The 27,897-nt window shown below is 34.3% G+C and overlaps 1 protein-coding gene across 6 annotated transcripts in view; it reads left to right on the top strand.

Moving 5' to 3' along the window:
• LOC138692004 (zinc finger protein 678-like) overlaps positions 1-25,627 on the top strand; it is a 33,927-nt gene extending 8,300 nt beyond the window's left edge. The window contains exons 4-7 of one of the 6 annotated variants that reach the window (XM_069814748.1): positions 15,375-15,472; positions 18,044-18,169; positions 20,929-21,011; positions 24,121-25,627. In XM_069814748.1, coding sequence (XP_069670849.1) covers positions 15,375-15,472; positions 18,044-18,169; positions 20,929-21,011; positions 24,121-24,919 — 1,106 coding nt within the window. In that variant the 3' untranslated portion in view covers positions 24,920-25,627. The other 5 variants (XM_069814749.1, XM_069814751.1, XM_069814746.1 and 2 more) reach the window with 5 other exon arrangements.
• The last annotated feature ends 2,270 nt before the right edge of the window (positions 25,628-27,897 follow it).

Here is a 27,897-nt window from a genome sequence, read left to right as displayed (position 1 = left end):
ATTTATATATGAACCTTAAGCTATATATCTTGATTTCCCTTTATAAAGTTCACAATACATAAACTATACTATAATGCAAACTTTAGTTAATAAATGTTTGATTTAATACTCTATTCAGTAACAACAGTTTCATGATAATATGTACTCTTTTTCGAAGATGTTCATCGTATTTTTTCTAATTATCTTTTACTTCAGTTTCTAACTGGACTTTAATTGTGGCGAAAGGATTCCTGCTTCCAATAATATTAAAGCTGTTTTTGTTCTGTGTAAGAGGTGTTGTGTTGTAGTTCGAAAGTGAAACGAGTATTTTGTACTAGCTCAGATGAACATTGTTATTTTGTAACGTACAATTCCAAGGAGCTGTTAGCTTTAGTAATAGTTCCGGCCAAGGAACAGTTCCAAGTTAACTGTTGTGTTTTTTCTTCCCCTTCTCTTTGGAGATCGATGAATTTTTATGTTCATTTCAGACTTGGGCATAATGTTGAGAAGAATGTGTCACAAAAACGTGCTGGCATTAATCGTGATAATTCGATGCAGTGTGGTAGCAACAGACCACATAGTTCAAACATTAACGACGTAAGCGGTAATTCTATCAAGTGTAATATTTGCAACGAGGTTTTTGTAACACCGCAATCTGTGAAAGATCATTCTCATATTCATAGAATAGAAAAGTCATTGAAGTGCGATATGTGTGGAAAGTCCTTCTCACGATTGGCAAAATTAAAGGAACATGTACGCATTCACAAAGTCCAAAGGTCTTTCAAATGTGAGATTTGTGGAAAGTGTTTCTCAAATGTAACAAATTTAAACCAACATCTACGTATTCACAACGGCGAAAAGCCATTCAAGTGCGTGCAGTGTGGAAAGTGTTTCTCTGACTCGTCATGTTTAGACCAACATGTACGTAGTCACACAAAGGAAAAGCCATTCAAGTGTCAGATATGTGAAAAGTTTTACTCAGATTCGTCAACTTTAAACAAACATATACGTATTCACACAGGCGAAAGGCGATTCAAATGTAAGGTGTGTGGAAAGTATTTCTGGGAATCGTCAAATTTCAACAACCATGTACGTATTCACACAGGCGTAGGGCCTTTCAAATGCCAGGTGTGTGGAAAGTGTTTCCCTGAATCATCAAATTTTAACAAACATGTTCGCATACACACTGACGAAAGGCCATTCTAATGCGAAATTTGTGGAAGATGGTTTTCACAACTGGCACATTTAAAGTTACATGGTCGCTTTCACAAAGACGAAAAACCATTTGTATGCTAAGGGTCGAATTTATAGTCGTCACTTATAAAATGAGGAAACACTTAAGTAATGAGCATTTCCTTAGCACTTATTTCAGATCGTATTGCAGAGACGCTACTCATTCATATGCCCTGAGCATTCCCTTGACATCGAAAGAAATATGGCAACATGGCTAGACGTGAGCGCTTTCCTACATTCAATTGTTTTCCAGCGCCTTCAAATTGTTAAATCGGCATTATTGTCATACACGAATACAGAAGTAAATATTATAGAGCTAAAAATTATACAAGATGTCCAGAAAGCATTTTAGAGAAAAGAAAGAAGTGAGCTAAGATAACTAGTTATGAAATATGAAGATATCTTCGAAAGTAAAAAAAAAAATTGATAATTGTTCTCTCCAAAAGAAGAAACTGACATGGAACAAATTTGTAGTTGAGTTTAATGCAAACTCCGGAAATATTCCTGTAAGTAAATCATTTTAATTTATTTTTCAGTTATTTTTATGCTAAACAAAGTGGAAGTGATATAATTACGCAAATTTTAACAGCTTATTCCTTGGGTAGAATACAAACAAAAATGCAAATGACTCTTTGTTTGGACGTGAATACTTTTCGAAAAAAAAAAAAATGTCACTTAAATCTACCTGAAATGCTACTGTATCATAAAATCTCAAAGCAACCAGTACTTTCAGCAGTGGCGAAATCGGTAAGCCTCATGGTTGTATTGTGAATCGAAATAAGAGACACCAGATTATCCACAACAGTGTTCTTGTCGAAACGGTATCTCCTCTTAAACTGTTGATCACTATACATCTCTAAAGGGATTTCCATATCTCTGATATATCTTTTGCTTGCTGAAACTCATTTTCATTTTAATTACAGAACTCAATAAATTATATTGAATCTTAATCATCATCTATTGTATACCGAATCAGCCGATTACATTGCATATGAGGAAACACTTGAGTAAGCTAACAAGCTACCTTATTTGAATAAGTGTTCACTTCGGTGGGATTTATGCATTGGAAATTATTATAAGCAACTGCTTAAGTGTTTCCTTACGATAAGTATTGACTATGAATTCGGCCCTAAGTGTGTTTAAAGGGTTTCATAGCTTCGTCGAATTTAAATACGATCGCTCGCTTTCAGACAGGCGAAAAGCCATTGAAATGCGACGTGTGTGGAAAGTTTTTTCACAGTTGGGAAATTTAAGGAAACTTGTAATCATTGACACACGCTAAATGTATTCAAATATGATCTCTCTGTAAACAAAGGAAATATCCCCATATTAATATATTGTCTCTGACCTCCAAACATAAGAGTCAACTACAAGCTATGGCAATGACATATTTAAGAAGGAAAGACTGGAAGAGATAGAATAGGCAACCAAACAATAAGGCTAGGTCTGGGAATTGGTCCTCTCGTAGAAGAAATTATACGTGGATATACGTAGTTTTATATACTTTTAATTTAGTTTTCTTGGAATATTTTTTTTTATTAATAAAGTTTTTGTTCAACATATAGTACATTCTTCCTGCTGCTGAAATTCTATTATTGATTTCTTCTTATATTCTACCATCACTGTTGATAATTATAATAGAACCAAGATATTTGAATTAACCACTTCTCTACGTTAATCTTCATGTTTCTTTTCTTTAGTTCTCTATTCCAAACACTGAGTTTATGTTTCAGGTCATTTTCAGTTTTTGCCAGTAATACCAGATCATCGGCAAAAGCTAACTCTGAAAATTTTACAAGATTCATAGGCCAGTTAATATAATTCAAGCATTATATTAATAAATCTTTGATATAATACTATATTCAGTAACATCAGTTTCAAGATAATTTGTACATTTTTCTTCAAAGACGTTCTTGGTGTCTTTACTGTTTATCTTTTACTTCAGTTTGTAATTTTAATGTAATTGTGCCGAAAGGTTTCTTACTTCACCTTGCAATAGTGTCGATGTTTTTGTCTGTGTAACAGGTGTTCAAATGTAGTTTGAAAGTGAAGTGAGTATTTTGTACTAGCTCAGATAAACTTCGCACAGTCTAGTATATAAAGTCACGATGCTTAGGTTGTGAGGATGCTAGGAACAATTGACTGTGCCGGTACTGTTACGCATTGTCTGTAAAGAGCCAATATTAGCGATCCTAGTGGTTAGCAACTATCTATGGATGCATATTTACTACGTATTGAGCTTCGTACCTGTATATACTAGACCAGTGATGTCAAAGCAAGCGCATTCTTCTGACCTTGACGTCGTGCGCGGGCATCAAGCGCTAAGTTTGCTAGGAGGAATAAGCAGCCTGTTGAATTAAGAAAACAGTGGTGCACAAACTTAAAATGGAACGTGAAATTTTATGTCGTTATTTTTATATGACTTGTTTTTGTTTGTTATTTTCTATATTGTCTGTAAAAAAAAGTACTAACACCTATTTCTTAGCCTAATCTGGCAGTTGTGTTTTAAATGTTAATAACATAATAAAGAGTAAAGAAGGATTATTCACACAAGTTCCATAATAACTACAACTATACTGTACTAAGTGAATTAAACACATCATTAATGAAGAAAGTGATATCCCAAAGAAAGACACTGAATATGACATGATAAGTTGAAATTGATATTGATGGTATCTTTAGCCTTATAAAAGTAATCAAAACAATATTATAGTACAAAGAAAAGTTGTCTAGGTACAAGTTTTAAATGTAACTAATATTACATACTAAAACTCTTATCGCATTATGCTCTTAGGTGATATTGGTGCGCAACTTTCTGTTATCAGAATATTAAATTATCTCGAAATCTCCTGAAACTATAGAGATGACGTTTTACCAACACATAGGCACATATCTTTTGTTTGTGTTGTAACAGTATTTGCTTTGTTGATTAATTTCCCTACAAACATTTTCCATGCGAATATTTTCAAACATTTTAATACACTATCTTCAGTAATACGTATTTACGATATATTAGATTTACGAAAACATTGTTTTAGTACCTGTAATGCTACTAAGTAAACATATCTGAAAATTTCACTTTTCTGGAAAAAATTGAGAAAATGTTCCTTTTGAATAAAAAAAGCAAACTAAATACCTGTGAAAAATGAGGATTAAAATTAAAACTTACATTCTAATAATGCACTTATAGTTCTCAGACAAATCCTAAAATTAACATGGATACGGTTTTAATAAGTTCTCTTCCCTTTATCTATTGCATCAGTGCTGGCCATCCCTGTATATAGCTCGACCAAGTGGCATATACTACCTCTAGCATATCTCTCTTGCCTTTCCGGTGTTAATCGCTCAGGCTCCCCTGGGCTCTAAAGCGCGCGCTTGCTCCTATGGGCATAAGTTGACACCACTGTACTAGACTGTGGTGTTAGCTTTAGTAAGAGTTCCGACGAGGAACTGTTTCCAGATAACTGTTATTCCTTCCCCTTCTCTTTGGAGAATATTAATGTTTTGCATTCATTTCAGACTTGAGCATAATTTTGAGAAGAATGTGTCACATAAACGAGCTCTCATTGCTGGTGATGAAGACAATTTGATACAATGTAATAGCAACACTCAAGATTGGTCAAATATTAGCGACGTAATCGGTAATTCTATCAAGTGTAATATATGCAACGAGGTTTTTGTAACACTGCAGTCTTTGAAACATCATTCACGCATTCACACAATAAAAACGTCCTTGAAGTGCGATGTGTGCGAAAAGTCATTTTCACAATTGTCAAAATTAAGGGACCATGCACGCATTCACACAGGCGAAAAACCATTCCAATGCGATGTTTGTGGAAAGTGTTTCTCGCTTGTAAGCAATTTCAACCAACATGTTCGCACTCACACAGGCGAAAAATCGTTCAAGTGCGATGTGTGTGGAAAGTGTTTTTCGGAATCGTCATCCTTAACCAAACATTTACGTATTCACACAGGTGAAAGGCCGTTCAAGTGCCAGATATGTGGAAAGTGTTTCTCAGAATCGTCAACTTTAAAGAAACATTTACTTATTCACACAGGCGAAAAACCATTCAAATGCGAAGTTTGTGGAAAGTGTTTCTCACTTATAGGAAATTTAAACCAACATGTACGCATTCACACAGGCGAAAAATCGTTAAAGTGTGATGTGTGTGGAAAGTTTTTCTCAGAATCTTCGTATTTAAACAAGCATGTACGTATTCACACAGGCGAAAGGCCATTCAAGTGCGAGTTATGTTGTAAGTGTTTCCCAGATTCATCATCATTAAGCAAACATGCGCGCATTCACACAGGCGAAAGGCGATTTAAATGCGAGGTGTGTGGAAAGTCTTTCTCAGAATCGTCAAATTTTAACAAGCATACACGCATACACACCGGCGAAAGACCATTCAAATGCGATTTATGTGGAAAAAGTTTTTCACGAATGTCACATTTAAAATTACATGCACGCCGTCACAGTGGCGAAAAACCATTTATATGTGAGGTGTGTGGAAAGGGTTTCATAGTTTCGTCGGATTTAACTACGCATGCTCGCATTCACACTGGCGAAAAGCCGTTGAAATGCGACGTTTGTGGAAAATGTTTTTCACAGTTACCAAATTTAAAGAAACATGTAAACATTCATAAACGGTAAAGCTATTCAAATATGATCTCTGTGTAAACAAAGGTAGTATAGCTCTATTCAACGCTTGCCAACACATAGGCCAGACATAATTTAAATGCGTTGTGTGGGGAAAGTTTTGCCTGTGATCGTGAAGTGTAAAAAAAAACATTAGTTTCTCCAGTCGACCGAAACGCCTTTCAATTGTGATATCTGTGGAATGCGTTTCACGTGAAAGTATAAGCTCGAATGATATTTGTTTACACGTAGATGACGTTACGATAATATGTAAATTTCCGCTTGGCAATAAGGATTAAAAAATTACAGTCTGTATTTTTCATTTAAATACTGGCTGATCGCAGTTTCTTAAGGAACTGCAGCATCGGCAACAGGAGTTACGTTTGCAGTACTTGAGGTGATTATTTTCGTCTGTTAAGCAATTTGATGTAAGATATTTTTAAATAAATGATGAACAACAACCACTTTCTAGAGCCCGTAACACTCTTGCAGCTTTCCCCAGCGAGAAATGTGCTGCGAGTAAATTAGGAAATTGATAACATGGATTCAAATGGACGTCCACACACTGGAAGAGATTCTCGTTCGAGGCAAAAACCTCTCGCGAGTTTCTCGCTGGAATCGATAGCTCAGCGAATTTTCTTGACATATTTATCAAAGATGTTCGACATTTATACTTTTTATGACGATTGAATGTACAAAAAGATATCACAGGTGGCGATGAATTGTATTTTTTTATTTGAAAATGAGGAAAGATGGCTGATAATTGCAGTCAGAAACTTATCGAACTTGTACGATGTCACCCATAGGCCTATTTATATGATACACGGGATGAAAACTATAAAAACACGAAACTTAAAGACGAAATCTGGAGACAAATATCAGATTGTCTAAAAATAAATAGGGCTATATTTTATTTTGATGATAGTTAATAGTATTTATATGTCTTAATAGTTTACGTAATTTTAATCAGAATATAGCAAAGAATTCTCTATCATATCATGAATGGCAAAAAGAAAAAGAAAATTGTGGTCCATTGAACCTGAAATGACGCCTAAACGTATCATCATTCAAATCGAAACCAGTGTCCAAAACTCGCCCTTATTTTCGTAAGATACAATGTGATTTTCAGATATTTCTAGCTTTAATTTTAGGCCTACTTCGTCTTTTCATGAACTAAATATGTTCATGTAACTCCATTTGCTCATCATCTGAATACTCAGATTCAACAAAGCGTTCGTACGTAATTTGTAAAGTCAGGTTATATATTTAAGTATGACAATATACGTAAATACATAACCAATAATATTTCCCCCAACAAGTGATTACTATAATCAGAAAAATGCTTTCTGCATGAAGGTAAGTGTGTTACGGGCCTTAATGTTGTGAACCCTGTTGCCAGTTAACCCCATGTGGAAGGAAAGTGTAAGTGTCCGTCTGGCTTCTCGGTTGTAGCCCTTGCGGCAAGGGATACCCCACCAGTACCTATGCTACCGCTGATATATGTAGCACGGTCTACTATATACAGTCGCGAAGCTTGAGGTGATTTTTTGCAAATCTCGTGATAAAGCGCTCTAAGCGGTTAGCAACTAGAAACAATAGACTGTCCACGGTCGACTTTGGACTGTGTCGTATTTACATCGAGTTCTAGCTCGTTGTGTATTTCACATTGATGCTTGTGAAATGTTCGTTATTGGTTGTAATGAAAATGTTAATGGCTAAAATACAATAATTGGAATAATAATATTTTACTAGAGACGTAGAAAAATTAAGTTTGTTTTAATGAAATTTATTGATCGCGTTTTATTTTCAATTCTGGTGGGATTATTATTGCTTAGGCCTACTTTTTTTTTTCAAAGGATATGTTTTTAATTATAGCTGTTAATTTTGTTGTTATTTTTATTTGTTACTTTACTAGAGACGTAGAAAAAGTCTGTTACAATAAAATTTATTGATCACGTTTCATTTCTAATTCTGGTGTGATTAGTATTGCTTAACCTCATCCCACTTTGTTAACTACGTAAGCCTACACTACAAGTACCGGTACACGTAAGTTACTCGATTAATTCATATTTCCATTATTATTGTTGTAAAGGGAAATACAAATTAATATTTATTGGTTTCATAGTTAATTATCGCTATAATCTTGAATGAGTGAAGCGATTATAGCAAATTTCAGTTCGTTTTGCACAAACAAAAATAATATTAACCTATTTCTTGCAGGCATCTTCGAGTTTATGGTGGAATTTAATATACTTCATTAAAATAATAAATTAACTTTATGCATTTAATATTTCAATAATGGAAGCAAGGTGTTAATTTTTCCAAAAGAACACAACGAAAGTGTAACATATTTTCTCGTCTGCTAGGAGAGAGACTGCGATTATGAGGCGATAGTAGCGATCCTAGTGGTGGGCAACTACCCATGTTTGCATTTTTACTACATATTGAGCTTCGCGACTGTATATAGCAGACTGTGTATGTAGCTCACAACTTCATCGAAGTACACAAACCCCCTTTCGGCCACACAGACACTGCTACTAAGGCGGCGTTCCCTGAAGGGGTTACTAATACACTATGAAGTCTAAAATCTAAACAATTCATGCAAATATATGTTTACGCAGTCCAGAACCGTATTATGAATTTCTCGATGCAGTTGAGATAGTGAGCAAGCTGTGTTTTATTCAACCGAATTCTTTGAGACTACAAGGATAGCTACAACATAATTAAATACTTAATATTGAATCACCAATCGTGTTATTGCAAAACACTGACCCACGAAAACTATGCAATGAAACAGGAATTGGTGTGAAAAACTCGAGCGAAACGTAATTGTAATGGCAATATTAACTGGATAAATGAAAGGAGAATATGTTTTTATACCACATATTGCTATGATACCCACTAACATCCCTTTCGGTTTTAACCAATTGCAATTTCAGTGGGATTAGCATTTGTAATGGCCATATTGAAATGATGGTCAAGGACAGTCGCTCAAAGTAGCAGACGTCTTTTCTCACATTCCCAAATATATTTTATACAAAGGAAATGAACGAAAAGATTTTATACATATCAAAAAGCAATTCAATGATAATTTTGTCATGTTCCTAATGTAGTAGGTTATGTGAATGTACGAGTACGTAATCTGATTGAAAATAACACTGCATTAATTCTAAAATATACGCCTCTCAAGATATTGTTGTTCATGTCCGAAAATGTTATTGCGAAATTCTAGATGTATAATCACATTGCCAATGTAGTATGTTACATGTTGTGGAAAGTAATCTGTTAATTTATAAAATACCTGTTTACGTCCCCCAGAATATTAGTCTTTATGTTAAAAAATGACTTATTGAGACGTTATATTGTATCTGTATTCTGTACTTATATAAAATAAGAATTAATATAGCCTAATTCATATATTCTGAATTTATGAGATATAATTTCTCAAGTCATATTAAAAAAGGGTATGATATAAACGGATGTACAATGGTGAACAGGAAAAAAATCCTACAGTATATTTTTCCTATGTAGTATATTATATTGATTCTTTGGTACGACTGATAGCGAGATAAATTTTGGCTCATAATGACATCAAAACAGGTTCAGATGGGGAACAAAGGATTTCTCTGTTTATCATCAGCTGTCTCTAAAATTCAAGTGAAAGCACACAAAGACATGAAATTACGTGAAATGTACAGCTTCAGATTAATGTACGATCTTATAATTATTTTATCTCTGTCTCTGTTCAACGTCACATTTGCAGTGGGAAAGAAAGGAGACGGCCGAAAGGTTGTGATGTTTTTTTAATACGCTGACTCCCACGACTAAGAAATTTAACAGTTACTGACCAGCAGAAATAAAATGTAAGATCTGTAGAATATTTAGATAATGCTAAGTGAGCGTGTAGGGACCGACGAGAGTATTTGTTTTGCTGGAAAACAGGTAATTTCATAGAAGACGGGCACTTGGTTGAATATAGTAAGTATTACCAACATTTTTATTTCAGAGTTAAATGTTAGTGATCTTTTAGTGACTTTTACATGTTAGTTCTAGGTTTTTTATACTAGGTGTCGCCGTGATTCTCTTTTAATTTGATTGGTTATAGTTGTCATTTGTTCTAGAATTTTCGTTAATTTTGAATGGATAATGACGTTATCAGTTGTTCTTGGTTGTTTGACGTGAGTGGTGTTATGTTGTGTCTGATGGCTAAAGCTATTGAAAGTTTGTCATTTTATGATTTTCTTTCGATTTGATTGGTTATAGTTGTCATTTGTTCTAGAATTTTCATTAATTTTGAATGGATAATGACGTCAGTTCCCGGTTGTTTGACGTGAGTGATGTTACATTGTAGATTTATCTGCATTTGTCGAATGCGCATCATCATGCTTACGAAAAGTCACTTTTCAGTGTCAATAATTTATTTTGTGTGCACAAGGTTGGAATTTCGAAGTAAGAGGGAAAGGAAGGAATCTGTGTTCTGAAATCATGTATTAAATTTTGTGACGATTTTGATTTAGTTCTTTCGCTAGTGAATAAGGATTGTGTTGAATGTTGAGGAGAAAACTGTTTTTTCTGTGGTTTAAAAGAATTATTTACTGAATTTTCTGTAGATGTTAAGGTGTAATAAGTGTTCAAAGAGAATTTCATTCAGTGTAAAGACGTGGTTTATTTACGCACAGTTGACTGTACGACAAAGTGTTGGTTTAGTTCCTTGTTGCCTGCATGGTTTAAGGTTAGATTGCCTTAAAGCCTGTGTCATAGGCTATACTGGAAGTGAAGTGGTTGTCGTTGAAGACGTCAATGAGAATTGAATTTTATTTAATAAGGTAATAAATTATGTTTTGTTTTGTGTTTTAGTGATTTTTGGGGGTAAAGTGCGGACGAAAACTGCCAGAAAAGTACTACCAACTATGAAGTTCGAATGCCACGAAACTAAAAAAAAATCAAAGGCGAAAAATTAAATATATTTTCATTTTTTTTTTTTTTTTGAGGGCTTGTTCTTCTTTAAAAATATGAATATATATTTGATTTTTCATCTTTGATTTTGCGATGTTGGGTGACATTTGGACTTCATAGTTGGCAGAAAGTCTTTGGTAGTTTTCGTCAGCCATGTTGAATTTTGCCCGTCTTCTAGGAAATTACCGGAAAACAATACTAAATCAATTAAATTTTGTATAACTGTAATCTGTATAATTATCGTATGGTTTTACTTTATTTACAGTTTGATTTTTCTATTATTTTATTTCTATTTCTGGTGATGTGAAAGAGAAGGTCTTATGGTCTTAACTACGCCAGAATAAATAAATAACCAATACACATACAAATTGAAAAACATTTGCACATATGGCACGTGAGGAATTGTTTTCTTTCGTTGCCTGATCTACAGTTGTTTTAAATTGGGTTAATCCTTACAGGCATTTGGCTAAGAATTTCATTAATTCATGTAAGTGACGCTACGGCGAGAAAAGTTTAATACAGACAATTCGTTTGGTTGTTTATAGTTGAGTTTCTGACATTTCCGAAAAGTGTAACAACCAGTTCAATTATAAAAAGAAGAAGAAAAGACAAACCGGGCAATGCCAAATGCTCTCAGCTAGTATATTATCCAGGACACTGTCTTTCACTGTCCATTTGATCGTCGTGCTTAGCTGTTTTGTAGTTCAATACAGTTTTAGTTGATATCCTTGAAAGACACGCGTTTGATGACACATTGTTAAGGTAGGTTACAATTTCTTACATTTAAGGTATATAAAAGGTATATATGTATATACATTCATATATACACATACACATATATTATAAGTAAACATAGGCGTTAGACTACATTTAAGATATATAAAAGATGAAAGTATATATATATATATATATATATATATATATATATATATATATATATATAATAAGTAAGCATAGGTTTTAGATTAGGGTTCACATTTTATCTTATTTGAAAACCGGAGCATTTGAAAAATACCTTACTAAAAACATGGGACATTTTGTAAAAAACCGAGGCACACAAAAAAGGTGGAAAATGTCAAAATTATTAACTAATTGAATCACATTTTTTTTAGAAAAGAACTAAGTCAAAATTTGCTACTTTTCAGGAGAGTATAAAAACATTTTTTCATGCACATATAGCAGAACAAAATATTTAAGACTTACATTATATAAAGATAACATGGGTTTGAATTAATGATAACAGACTTTTGAAGAAAATTTTGTGCTACAATGGTATACATAAATTTCTAAATTTGAGACTTCGTTCCTTTCTTCACTGGAAATTGTTTTTGGAAGAACAAAATAAATAGATTAAGTTAACAACATTTATTGAACGCAGATCTACATGTATTTTGATTAAACTGATATGTTAGAAATTTTAAAATAATATTATGAATATAAAAAAAATTAATTCAAAATGGACATGTTTCATAAAAAAATTAACACATGTGAAATGACTAGTGGGTCTCATTCATGGTGCGCCAGGACCTGTGTAGTAGAATATGAAAATATTTCTTTAGTTTCTTAAGGTCTTCAATCTTTTGGGCATTGTTGGGAAATTTTTCTTCTGGATATGCCTTTGTTAGTTCAGTGTCAAACTAGTAAATTCCCCTTCCCCAGGTGAAACCTATTGCTTACATAACTCTTGATGTATGGGCGATCTTCTACAACATCAGGACTGTCTGAGCTGTATGTGAATTCCTTTCATACAGAGGATGTGAAATGAACCTTTCTCTCACAAGGATTCTTTTAAGTTTCTTCCAATATGGTATTCTTTTTTTTTAAATTTAGGCCACCATATATCAAAGTTACTGATCAGTTTTCCAGAGTCCACTTTGTACGGTTATTTCTATATATTCTTTTATTGTATACACCGTATCGGCCCCTGTTATTGCTTTTCTGAAACCTCAAAATCCCTATCACAAGGGAGAAAGGAGTGGCCTCGCTCAGGAAAATAATGTTTTATAGCTTTGAATATTCCAGAAGCTGCCAGACCAAGACAAAACCTAACTATTGTTTGATTTTTGTTTTGGCCTGGACAGCTATCTGAGAACATGTGTATGTTTTCGTCAAAATAATATTTAAAAAACGAACAAACATCACTGGCTCACTTTCGAGCCTGTCCTTCGTAATACACGTACAGCACACATTGGTTGGATTTAAGATCATGACTGAAAAATACTCGTATATTAATCTATAATTGCCTCATATATAAGACTTCTTTGAACTGGTAATTGGGGGAAGGGCAGGTTTACAATATTATGCTGACAACGTTCATCATGTCTTTGAAGTTTAGGGATCATCTTAGTGAAATCACTGGCTCATGTATTGACGCACACAACGTTCTGTGTTATAAAAATACTTTAAGAATAAACTAATAATGATTATCTAAAGAACTTATTACCGGTACTTTATAATTACCTATACAAACATTCATTGTTGTCTGTATAAACACATGTTTCGTAAGCAAGTGTAACAATATACCAAAAATTAATGTACCATAACAGAGTTACAAATTATATGTTGTCATATTTTCGATATCCAAACGGTGAAGAAAAGCACTAACTTCCTAAGTTCCTTTCTTCGCCAATCATTGTGTCTTGGAAGTGGTAATCATTTGGCTAATAAAAACAAAAATGGCAAAATTTGACTTAGTTCCTTTCTAAAAAGTGCGATTCAATTAAAGTTTAACTATTAAAGTATTAAACTGAAATATCTACTACTGAAGTACCGCTATTTCATTTTCATCACATCATAGTAATTTTACGCACTTCTTCTTTTTACATACCAGTACGTAGAGATATTATGAATCCTCTCATATGATAACGCAGATTTCCTGCACGGAAATATACGTACCTCGGTATATCGCATTAATATGATATGCGTATATACGGTAACAACTTGCTGACTTATGACGGCACTTATTCCGTCGGATCCCTGCCACTTAGTAACTCGTAATGAGTGCACCTCCGCACATTAGAATGTTGGACATTACACATCTGTGACACAGTGCACGACGCTTGGCCATTAAAGTGAAACTAAGAGGTGGAGCTTAAACAGAGAGGATTCAATCCGGCATCGGAAATGGAATCGGGTGTGGCTTAGTGGATAGAGCGTCAGCACGTAGAGCTAATAAACCGGGTTCGAATCCCGGTGCCAGAGAGAATTTTTCTCCACTCCACCGATCCTTCATCATATGATAACGCACAATTCTTGCACGGAAATATCGTACGTATTTCGATCCACGCAATAATAAGTATCTAGTAAATTTGTGTTTCGATTTAATTTTAGTTCCAATGTCCCTAATACTATCAGCTACCTAGCGAATTCCAGGGTCTTGGTAGATCAAAACATAAAATTATTTAGGGCCAAATTAAAGAAGTACCTAATTTCTCACGCGTTCTATTCTGTACGTGAATTCATGACATTCAATAACACTTCATGAAATTGATACTAAGACTTTGTGTTGTACTAGTAGACTATATTGTAAACCTCGTCTGTATATATTTCATCTAGACTGTGACTATAATTAAGACTTTATAATACTTACTTACTTACAAATGGCTTTTAAGGAACCCGAAGGTTCATTGCCGCCCTCACATAAGCCCGCCAGTGGTCCCTATCCTGTGCAAGATTAATCCAGTCTCTATCATCATACCCCACCTCCCTCAAATCCATTTTAATATTATCCTCCCGTCTACGTCTCGGCCTCCCTAAAGGTCTTTTTCCCTCCGGTCTCCCAACTAACACTCTATATGCATTTCTGGATTCGCCCATACGTGCTACATGCCCTGCCCATCTCAAACGTCTGGATTTAATGTTCCTAATTATGTCAGGTGAAGAATACAATGCATGCAGTTCTGTGTTGTGTAACTTTCTCCATTCTCCTGTAACTTCATCCCGCTTAGCCCCAAATATTTTCCTAAGCACCTTATTCTCAAACACCCTGAACCTATGTTCCTCTCTCAGAGTGAGAGTCCAAGTTTCACAACCATACAGAAGAACCGGTAATATAACTGTTTTATAAATTCTAACTTTCAGATTTTTGGACAGCAGACTGGATGATAAGAGCTTCTCAACCGAATAATAACACGCATTTCCCATATTTATCTGCGTTTAATATCCTCCCGAGTGTCATTTATATTTGTTACTGTTGCTCCAAGATATTTGAATTTTTCCACCTCTTCGAAGGATAAATCTCCAATTTTTATATTTCCATTTCGTACAATATTCTGGTCACGAGACATAATCATATACTTTGTCTTTTCGGGATTTACTTCCAAACCGATCGCTCTACTTGCTTCAAGTAAAATTATAATAGTATTAAGGTTTTTTTCTTGTTCCATATTCTAGCTGTAAGCAATGTATGAATACCATGGAATGTTAATAAATACAATACAATACAATCTATTGTGAAAGTAAATGTTTGCGGTGACGTGACATGCGATATAGATTGCAACATCTTGTATGAAAGTTTCTCAACAGTTAATTGTCTATAAGTTACCGTCAGTTACATAACCTCTTCTTTCAGTTGTGATGGATTTAATCAAGATGGAACCTGAGGTTGATCCATTGGACTTACAAGATAACAAGACATACAAATTAGAAGAGAAAAAGGCTTCATCCGAGGTAAAGTGAAAAGACTGCCCGTTTTGTGTTTGTCTAAAAGTGCCATAAGAGGATTTATTTGTCATCGTTCCGAGTATCGATTAATAAAATATCTTATGCGAAAAGATATTTTCACACATCGTGTAGACTAAATCAGATTCTTGTACACATATCACAGTATGAAAATTATATGCACAAGGAACTCCTGACCCATGGCTTGTGCCACCGACAAGGAGAGGACACGCTCTGTATATCACCGAATTAAATCAGATTTTGTGACATGAAAGCATAAGATGTACTGTTTAGAGTCATACCTGGTATGGGTGGCCAATGATCCCTCGTTTTGAAAATATTGGCTATTGTTCGTGACGTACTTCCGTTAGGTGCCTAATAGGGAAGCATCAGACTGTGTAATAGCGTAACCCATATGGTTGGATGCTGAGTTGTCATCCAGGCAACCTGAGTTCGAATCTTACCTGGTCCTATTTTTTTTCTTTTAATAATGATTAATATTGTGATCACAGTTATCTATTTACATACCGATATCACATTTCTCAATGTTTTAAACAAATTACTAATTAGCTAACATTGTATTGTAAAGGATAAACAATGAAATCCTGCTCACGTAGGAAGGTAAGATGCGTCACTGGTGTCTCTTCTATTTCTGTAGCAGCTATTCCATTTCATTTTGTACCCGATTCATTATGATGTCATAAAAACACACAAAACATACATATTTCCTGCACCATGCACAGCAAATGAAGAAAGGTTGTCCACAGTCACACACATTACTTATGCTGCGAAACAGATATATTTCACATTCACAAAAACTTCTCGTTCGTTTATTAATTTTGATGCATACCACGCATATTTCAACTGACAACTGAAAGGGAATTAAAAAAAAAATAATAATAATAATATTAATAATGATAATAGTAATTTTAGTAGGTTATTTTACGACACTTTATCAACATCTTAGGTTATTTAGCGTCTGAATGAAATGAAGGTGATAATGCCGGTGAAATGAGTCAGGGGTGCAGCACCGAAAGTTACCCAGCATTTTCTCATATTGGGTTGAGGGAAAACCCCGGAAAAAATCTCAACCAGGTAACTTGGCCCGACCGGGAATCGAACCCGGGCCACTTGGTTTCGCAGCCAGACGCGCTGACCGTTACTCCACAGGTGTTTACGATAATAGTAATAGTGATAATAGTAATAATAATAATAATGATAATAGTAATAATGATAATAGTAATAATAATAATAATAATAGTAATAATGATAATAATAATAATAATAATAATAATAATAATAATAATAATAATAATATCAACCTTTTAAAAAATGAGAAGAGAATTAGGATTCGAACTGTGGGTGCCTACACTGGTGGCCATAATTCTGGAAACTTTTTGTTTTTGTACTGAATTATTATAACATCTGCATTGATTCACAGATTTATGCAATTGAAAATGTTACTCGTAACTGATTCGTTAATAATGGGGTTATAATAAAAGTATTATATTAAATCCTGAATATTTTAACAATAAATTGTCATTACTATGTGGGAAATTATGTTCTTGTTTAAAATCGAAATATTAATAATTATAAATTTCATTATAATTTCCCATTATTTACTGTTATAAAAACTAGTCCATTGTTGACTTTAAGATTATTGTTGATCGGTAGAAGCATTGTTGAGCACTGTTAGCATAAAATGTGGACATTATTAGTGTGTTTCTATCATTTGTCTGACTTAAGATTTCGTTAGGCTAACATCTGATTGCTTTACAACAAACTTTATTGATCATTTTATCACAATGGATCCACGAAAAGACTGAACACCTTCTAGGGCAGTCACACTTCGAGAAGAAGGGTACACATTCAAGGAAATTGCAAAAAAAACTTGGTAATGGTGCTACAGTGCCTGGCATCCAGAATGTATGGCACAAGTACAAATCCACAAAATCTTGTAAAAGAACACTTAGGACTGGTAGAAAACCTGAAGTAAGTCCAAGAGATGTGAGGCAGATTTGTCGATTAGCATTGAAAGATCGAAGGATATCTTCTAAAGAGATACAGGAAGTTCTACCGATCAGCAATAATCTTAAAATCAACAATGGACTAGTTTTTATTACAGTAAATAATGGGATATTACTGTATAATAAAATCTGAAATTAATATTTAGATCTTAAACGACAAGAACATAAATTCCCACATAGTAATGCCTATTTATTGTTAAAATATTCAGGATTTAATACAATACCTTTTTTATAACCCCATTATTAACCAATCAGTCACGAGTAACATTTTCAATTGTATAAATCTGTGAATCAATGCAGATGTTACAATAATGCAGTACAAAAACAAAAAGTTTCCAGAATTATGGCCACCAGTGTAGATGACAACTCAGCATCCAACCACAGTCCTCTCCTTGTAAGATGTTATTCAATTTTTGCCTTTAATTGTCTTCTCTAACTTGTAGCCTGTGTTGAGAGACATAGCCAATATCAGTCACATGAATTACGAAATAAGCTTATAATTTAAAACAACTGAATAAAATACTGTAATTCATGTTGTAATTTTGTCCTGTAGGGAGGGAATTTATCCCATCTGGAAGTGTGTGGCATGAAGACAGAATGCGTGGACCAGAGTTATGAGATGAAGGTTGAAGACACACCAGTGCCCATTGGCTTTGCATTCGTGAAATCTGAAGTTGATGTAAGTTGTTCTCCATCAGTATACAGATATACAGGTAGTGCATTTTAATTATATCAGAACCATTAAGATTGTGTAACGTTAACTGTTTTCGTGTTTCCAATAGTTTCTAAACTTGAACGGCTGTCATTTTAAAATTTGAAATAGATTAACTGCAAGAATGATGGATGTCACTTTCTTGTCGAAAATGAACCAAGACTGTCAATGCGTAGCTTAAGACATGTAGAATGTACATACAGAGTTATATGGCATTAACAGTGGTTGTCATTGTCCAGTAATGATCGGAAAATCACAGTTAAGCTTTGAGCGGTATTTCAAACTTTCAAATGCTTCTCCTGAAAAATGTGTTCCAAATGACATCCATCATTCTTGCAGTGGACTCTTGAATTTGCAAATGTATATTTGTAGTAGTTAACAGAGAATTAATTATCAGGAATATATATGAAGAAATTTCTTGTGACTTGGGATAGGATTTCATTTTAACTTCACAAAATCTTCCATTTCTTGTACTGTTCTATTAATTACTATCCTATTTTCTCTGCCACGTAAAGTCAAAGGCTCCCTAACAGTGAAATCTCTCAAATCCAAGTTAGAAAATTATCTTATGACGAGTTGCCAAACTAACTTACTATTATGACAAGTGTTGTATTGCATGTTTCCACGTATTCACATTTTTTTTTAATGTTCTAGTGATATTTAACTTATTTTACGTTTTTGTTATCATATTTTCCGATAATGGTATATCTATAATGTGATAAGTTGAGCTATATATAATCATAATTTTCCTTACTGTGTGTACTTCAAAATATTGTATTCATTGTATGCTTTGTACTGTACTATTTTATTACCATCATAATTATTATTATTATTATTATTATTATTGTTATTATTATTATTATTATCATTACTATTTTTATTACTATTCTTATTTTTTATCATTATTATTATTATTATTATTATTATTATCATCATCATCATCAATAATTTTCTTATTTTTTTATACTTTGTATGTCTCATTTATTTTGACCTGCTGTTCACATTTTATTATGCTTTTTTCTTTCTTTCTGTATGTTATATATTATGTCCGATTTTTTACTTACTTGTTGTTTACATTTTATTATTATTATCTTATTCAGTTTTGTGTGTAAATTTGTAGTGTTTTTTGAACGCAGTTTTACTCCTGGTTGAGTGTTAGAGAAAGCCGTATGGCCTTAACTCTGCCTGGTTAAATAAATCGTTATTATTATTATTATTATTATTATTATTATTATTATATTCAGATTTGTAAGTTCTCTGTTTTACGAAGTAAGTTGTAAGAAGAAAATTAATAACTATAATATGGCTTCTTTGTAACAGTTTGTGTTTATTTTGTTACAAGCAAATCTATGAAAACACGTTCCACTGTTGAGTAGTTCATCTGCCATCCTTTCTCAACTTGATTCTTAGTATGTTACACTCCTTTCAGAATGTGTTTTATAATTTGCTGGACTTACATTTATAAAATCAGCAATAACACATTTTATTACGGACTTTAATCTGCCATAACTTTGTGTCTCTCTTATGAAACTGATTTCTTAAATATTTTATAAACTCCCGTAATGATAAATTTCAGGTTCCATTCCTTAATCGAGTCTGAGATGCGAATCTTCTCAGTCCGCTGGGACATCTGTACAAATTATTATTTTATTGTTTTACGGTCTTACTAATAAACCGTGTATAGTTTTTATACGAGACTTATGCAGATTTGAGACACAAAACGTTACTAATAAACCATGCATAAGCAATGGATGTATAAACAGGCTGTAACTATACAATGGGAATTCCTTTGCAGTAGTTATATACACGAAACCCCTTCTTTAAGCGTTGTACATGGAGAAAAAATGGCCGCCCCTCTATCAGCTGTTCGTATTGACTCTAATTTTATGAAGATGGTTGCCTTGTATCCACAGAAAAGCAAACCAAAGAGCATAAATAATTAGAATAATATTGCTGTAGCTTTTACTCTTTGATCAAAATATAGTTTGCTAATCGATCAGAGCCAGTTGTAATATCGATACTTTACACGGCACACTAGAGCGCTCTACCGGATGCAATAGAGAACCTCAGATATTCTATTACCTTTCTTAATGAAGTAATGACGAAATTATGACGTAGCTGTGTCACAGTTATTGTTATACACGACGTATGTAGTGATTATTAGTAAGGAATTTACACACGACTTATAAACGAGCTACTCATTGTATAAGACAGTTAAACGTCTGTATATAGAGTTTTTATTAGTAAGACCGATACTCAATAAGGCCAATTTGGATGTGTGGAGACAAAATACTTTCTGCTATCTTATCTGAAAAGAACAGTTCGTATTGGAGAGTTCGCACTTTGAGAAAATAAAACTTTCACCAATGATACATCAACTAAACATATTCATATGTCAGTGAATACACTTCTACTGTTCATTTGCTTCATATATTGTAGATATTTCCTGTTACGAATCTTGAATGTATTTATATATCACATGCGTATATTTTCAAGGTTGAAACATGATTCCAGTGCTTTTGAATATAGAAAAATAACCCGACTTTAAAATTATATTAAGGATATTTTTCAATGCAGTTTGGAGTATCCAGTTTGATTTTGTGTAGAAGTGATTACAAACATACTGATAATATGAGATTGCGTTCATTAGGTTTGAAAAGTCATGTCTCTGACAGGAAACCGATGACACAGATGGTCAACTCTTTATTATTTACTCACATTTCCAGAAAGATGTTTTCGATCTGGACAGAGTTCAACAGGAACGGAAAGTGGAAGTGTCTTCAGAGGAAAATGAAGTATATCCTGAGAGGTGAGTACTCTGCAGTAAATTTTCACCCACTGCATCAATACAGTTTTATTTTCACATCTGCATAGCTTATCGTTAGGGTTGTTAATATTTTCATCATTTTGTCCTTGACCTTACGTCCAATGTGCGAGCATTGCTTTTGTTCTTTTAATTTCAGTACCGTACCATCTCACACACTTTGGACTAGTGAGTAAAATTTTAATGAATTCGTGCAGAAAACAGAATTAAAGACTGCTTCTAGGAAGATGTCTTTCATAACAAAACATAATTTACCTGGGAAGATTGTGATTTCGAATCAATTATAGATTATTTTATTGGAGTAAAATGTTATAATATCGTCTTGCTGTGTATAAAAGAAATTGACATTTGACATTGGTTCATGTGTCCTTTTTAAAAATAGATCTGACAACTTTATTTGCAATTAAATATACATGACTGATTTGGAATAACGCCCTAACTGGGTAAGTGTATTGTAATTTTTTGTTTTTTTATTATACTTTAGTAGATTATTTTACGACGCTGTATCAACATCTTAGGTTATTTAGCGTCTGAATAAGATGAAGGTGATAATGCTGATGAAATGAGTCCGGGGTCCAGCACCTAATCTTACCTAACCCGACATAATACTAATTTAACATAACCTAACCCTATATAATACTACATATCTAATCTAACCTAACCTTTCATATGAGGCTATACGCCTAATCTATTCTAACCTTCCATTTAATGCTACACACAATCTAATCTAACCTAACCTATCCTTTCATATAATGCTATACACCTAATCCAACCTAACCTAACCGTTTATATAATCCTTCACACCTAAATCTAACCTATCATAATCGCATATATATATATATATATATATATATTCCGTCCACACCTGTGGAGTAACGGTCAGCACGTCTGGCCGCATAACCAGGTGGCCCGCGTTCCAATCCCGGTCGCGGAAAGTTCCCTGGTTGAGGTTTTTTCCGGGGTTTTCCCTCAACCCAATATGAGCAAATGCTGGTTAACTTTCGGTGTCGTAAAATAACCCAATAAAATAATATATATGTGTATATATATATATATATATATATATATATATATATATATACATACACCAGTCAGCAGCCACCGCTGCACGCTGGTGTATCTCTTATCTGAGGGTGGGTTGTGCTGATGAACGCTGATATATTGGCTACATTATCAATTTAAGAAGCATATTAAAAGAATTATCCTTTCTCTAATATGTAGCCTATGATACCTGGACAAAAAAGATCGTATTTTAATAAAATTATTTAAATACAATTGCATGTTAAACGAATTACCCTTGAACCAAAATGCAAGTTCTCTGGACCAAATGATGGTAGTTTAATTATTTCATTACTTCATAAATATACTCTCAAAATTGTAGTACGCTATTCCAGGGACACTATGTGAGCACTGTGAAAGCTGCTGTAAACCCATCCAGAATATCTTATATATATGTTATACAATCTCTGCTGTCACAGATGTCTGAACAGAATTTATTCCAATAGCATCAAAGATGTTTTCGTTCTGTGTAATAGTAGTAATTTAGTTACAAAGTGAAACGAGTATTTTATGCTACCTCAGATAAACATTGTTATTTAGAACGTATTATTTCAAGGTTCTGTTAGCCAGTGTTGCCATACCTACTGATTTACCAGGAGATTTCCTGTTTTTCCATTGAATCTACTGCTCTACTGATTTTTATGTCAAAAGTCCGAATTTCTCCTGCCTTTTTGTCATGCTGCAGTGACCTAGTTCTATGCCCGGATTTTCAACTCATTACTTTAGTACACATAGGCCTATATTATGTCATCATGTCTTATTTTTGCATCTTATACACAAGTCAATGCTTTCATTTGGGTCTCGCCTGGAGTCCAGCAACGGATTATGATATCAGCAGACAAAGACAGTGTTTTATACACATGGCTCAGAGGTATGGGTCTCTCCAATCCACTCGATAGTCTAAACATAATTACAGTTCGATAGAGAACGAATGTTTGAAACCTTACCACGAAAGGATGTAAACCCTCTTCCTCACTCACTCACACACAAGTATATAATCTTCATGCAACGTAAGCATGTGATAACTGTCGTCAATTTGCAAAAGGAGACATTTCGAAAATAAAGTGTTAGAAAATCGCAAAACTATAAGTTAAATTAAAATGTTCAAAACTTTTTTTTCTAATTAGGTCACTATGGATACATACATTCAGGATCCATGAACATTTTAATATTTTAAGTTTATGATTTTTTGTAGCGATTTTCCAACACTTTGTTATTTTGGACGTATCCCTTTTTGCAAATCGACGACAGAATTAAGTTATTTCATTATTGTTTTGAGGACTCGGGGAACAGAAAAGGAACGAAACTTATTCAGTATAGTGAAGTTTGTTTCTGATTGTGTTCACGTGAAACAGTGAGAGAGTGAAGTGTAGGTAATGGCATTTTAGTGTTACATATCTTGCACAGTGATCATTTAAAATGAGTGAAAGTGTCCCAGAAAGAAAGAAAAAAAAGTAAATACTCCCAGAATATTATAAATTATAGTGGGAAAATGGTGAACAGTTTAAAGGATTGTTATGTAAAAGCAAGAAAGCGGATAATTTTTCTTCTGTTATAGTCACAGCTAATGCAGTACTGTATTTAATATCACCTTTAAAATAAATCTTTCGTGAATACATGAAAAATTCCAGATTTAATGCGAAACATCGTCAATAAGACATTACTGTGTAAAAACAAATTGCATGACTTTGATATGTACGCTGAGTAGAGATAAAAGTAATTATATTTAGCAAAATTGTTCAATATCATTGGTTAGGGATGTGCTATATTGTAATACAACAGTATCAACTTTCTTACAGTACACTGTTTTGTAATTATTATTAAAATACAAAGAGTAAATTCATGTTTAATTAATCTACTGTAATCTCCTGTTTTTTTTTTTTCGATGATTTTCCCCTGATTTTCGTGAGTAGGTCGTGGCAACACTGCTGTTAGCTTTAATAAGAGTTACGGCCAAGGAACTGTTACAAAATAACTGTTATGTTTTTACTTCCCAAACTCTTTGGAGAATAATAAATTGTTGTACTCTTTTCAGGTTTGTTCATAATGTTGAGAAGAGTGTGTTACAACAGGATGCCGATATTGATCGTGAAGAAGAAAATTTGATACAATCTGTTAGCAACAGACCAGATTGTTCAAACATTCGTGACGTAAGCGATAATTCTATCAAGTGTAATATATGCAACAAGGTTTTTGTAACACGGCAGTCTTTGAAACATCATGTCCGTATTCACACAATGAAAAAGTCAATGAAGTGCGATGTGTGTGGAAAGTGTTTCTCACGTTTGGCAAAATTAAAGGAACATGTACGCATTCACACCGGCGAAAAACCATTCAAATGCGAGATTTGTGGAAAGTGTTTCTCACATATAGGCAATTTAAACCAACATGCTCGCATTCACACAGGCGAACGGCCTTTCAATTGCGAAGAATGTGGAAAGTGTTTCACTCAATTAGGGCATTTAAGGTATCATGTACGTAATCACACAGGCGAAAAGCCATTCAAATGCGATGTATGTGGAAAATGTTTCTCTGAATCGTCAAATTTTAACAATCATGCACGCATACACACAGGGGAAAAGCGATTCAAATGTGAGGCGTGTGGAAAGTGTTTCTCGAAATCGTCTCATTTAAGCGTACATGCTCGCATACACACAGGCGAAAGGCCATTCAAATGCGAGGTGTGTGGAAAGTGTTTTATTGCTTCGTCGAATTTGAGTACACACGCTCGTATTCACAAAGGCGATAAACCATGGAAATGCGAAGTGTGTGGAATTTGTTTTTCACAATTGGGAAACTTGAAGAAACATGTAATTATTCACATACGCAAATAGTATTCTAATGTGATGGTTGTGTAAACAAGTGAGATTTCTGCACTCAGGTGTGCCTATACACGGGCCTGAGATCATTTATATGCGTTGTCTTGGGAAAGAGTTACAGTTGATCGGGAAGTCTAAAAGAAAAAAAATAGTTGCTATGGTACTTGTGAGGTAAGTGCATTTTTATTCCGCGAGTGGAAAGATTTAAGCACGAGGACGCAATAAAGATCATGCTTACAAGTACCATACGTAATTTCATCCATGACCATAACGAAAAATTCTCTTTTATGAAAGAAAATATGTTGAAAATAAGTCCTCATACAATCACGTATCATGGCATGGATTTTAGAATCGATACGTGCACTAGATAGGTTATGATTTAGGAGGCCATGATTAGTGAAGAATGGTATCTAAGGCGTTGGATAAATAACAAATTATAATTAATTATATAATTTTAATAAACATTTTTTTTCATTTTAAACGTGTATTTTCGTTTTTTTGAAGTTTCAGGAATTATTTAGAAGTGTTCACGGGACTAATGTGATTAATGTAATTTCACATTTTACTTCTGTAAACTTAAGAGGAATATTAAAACGTAATTAATCATCGTGTCTGTTTAGCTCAGTTGACTAACGCGTGTTGTTATACAATTCTAAATCCTATAAACGCAACTTCGTAGGTTCAAGTCTCCTCGCCTCCCAAAAGGTAAATTATTACAAATTAAAAAAATATATATACAGGGTGTATCAAAAATACGTGTACAAACTTCAGGCATGGGTTCCTTACACCAAAAGAAGGAAAAAAATTCATATGAACATATGTCCCATAATCCTTTGTTTCCCCGTTAGGAACTGTTCAACACATTGGTACACTCATAATGTGCCAACACACAAAACTCATAACCAATGCTCGAAATGTCCTCCTCTTGCTTCTAGACATGCATGCACTCGTCGAATCATGGACTGTCGCACACTTTCAAATACTCCGGGATGATGTCGAATGGTTTCGCAGGCTTCCATGACACGTCGATGAAGAGTTTCTTGATCCGGGATGTCTGCTCCATAAACCAATTGTTTAAGGTGCCCCCAAAGATAAAAATCCAAAGGACTGCGGTCGGGAGAACGTGCTGGCCATTGAACTGGTCCTCCTCTGCCTATCCATCTGTCATGGTAGACACCAGTCAGTGTATCTCGAACAAGGCGACTAAAATGTGCTGGAGCCCCATCATGCATGAACCACATGTTTTGTCTTATGTTCAGAGGCACATCTTCGTGCAGTAATTCTGGAAGAGTGTTTTGGATAAAGTCCCTGCAGATAGCACCTGTAAGACGTTCTGGTAGAACGTATGGACCTACCAGACAGTCACCTACAATTCCAGCCCACACATTAATCCTAAATTTTTGCTGATGTCTAGCCTGAAATACAGCACGAGGATTACGATCTGCCCATACGTGTTCATTGTGGAAAATGGTAATTCCATCTCTCCCAAACGTTGCCTCGTCTGTAAACAAAACTGATGAGACAAACAATGGATTGGCTATTTGTGCTAGAAACCATTGGCAAAAGTTCTCCCGTGGTGGATAATCGGCAGGCGAAAGGCCCTGCACACGTTGCATATGATACGGATACAAGAGCTGCTCGTGAAGTACCCTCCATGCTGTACTGTGTGATGTACCAGTTGCCACAGCCAATTGTCTTGTACTGATACCTGGATCGTCTTCGACACAGTGTAAAATGTCTTCTTCGAGGTTCGGCGTACGAACCACTCTTGTCTTCCTCGATCACCAGTCTGTGGTGCAACGGTTCCTGTCTCAGCAACGCGACGATACACAGCAACAAAAGTTTGATGATTCGGTTGTCTTCAGTCTGGAAACGCCATCTGATACTGTTGTACAGCCTCGCGTCCATTACCATTCGCGCGACCATACATAAAAATGATGTCAGCCTGCTCACGAAATGAATATCGTCCTGCCATGGTTGAACGAAACACGTTAACTCACTCCACGTTCACAATTGCAACGTTGAAGACAGACTAATGACAAATGACACATGTAAACAAGTCTCCATGGCAACACTTCGCCATCTGCAGTCCATTTCTGATACAACGAGTCACAGCCTTCTATGAATGAGTGCATAAAGAAATGAAGTTTTGAGGTTGGACCTCGAAGGCCGTTGAACGCAAACTTTTAGTAATAAATGAATAACGGGGAAACAAAGGTTTATGGGACATATGTTTTTATGAACTTTCTTCCTTCTTTTGGTGTAAGGAACCCATGCCTGAAGTTTGTACACGTATTTTTGATACACCCTGTATAGTAGATATGAATGCAATGCTCAAATTACGACGTAGTAGATAGAGAAAAGAGAAGGGGATTGAGTGTATGTATATTCAAGAAATGGTAAAAAAATAGTAGAGATAGTGACATCTAGTAACTAATATCCTAACTTCTTGAGTAATAGAATAGTTCAGTGGAAATGTATACGTGTGTGCCCGGGTACTTGGAAAATACTAATGAACTGTGAGGTAAAATCTTTATCTCACTAGTGGAATGAAGTAATGTTGAATGAAAGCCTACCTTACAAACGCAAAGTATATAGTAAAGGCATGCTTTTCGTTACGGTCATGGATAAAAACTATTTCCTTCACACGGCCGAAATGCCTTGCAATTGTGATATCTGTGGAATGTGTTTCACGTGTAAGTATAACCTCAAAAGACGTATCTTATTACACGTAGATCACATTCAATACGCTAATGTGTAACTTTCTGCTTTAAAATTATGAGTTTTGAAATACAAATACAGTCTGGATTTTTCATTTAAGTACTGGCTGATAGCGGGTTCTTGGGAAACTGCAGCGTTCACAACTGAATTTATTTTTATGGTGCCTGAAGTGAGTGTTTTTTTTTTCTGTTAAGCAAGTTGTCATTTATTTTCTATTAAATGGTGAACAACAGTGAGCACATACAACGAAAGCACTTAGTAATACACAAACC

This window comes from Periplaneta americana, chromosome 16 (genome assembly GCF_040183065.1).
Source record: "Periplaneta americana isolate PAMFEO1 chromosome 16, P.americana_PAMFEO1_priV1, whole genome shotgun sequence".
Classification (NCBI taxonomy): domain Eukaryota; kingdom Metazoa; phylum Arthropoda; class Insecta; order Blattodea; family Blattidae; genus Periplaneta; species Periplaneta americana.
The sequence above is the reverse complement of the archived record's forward strand: the minus strand, read 5'-3'. Positions and strand labels throughout refer to the sequence as shown.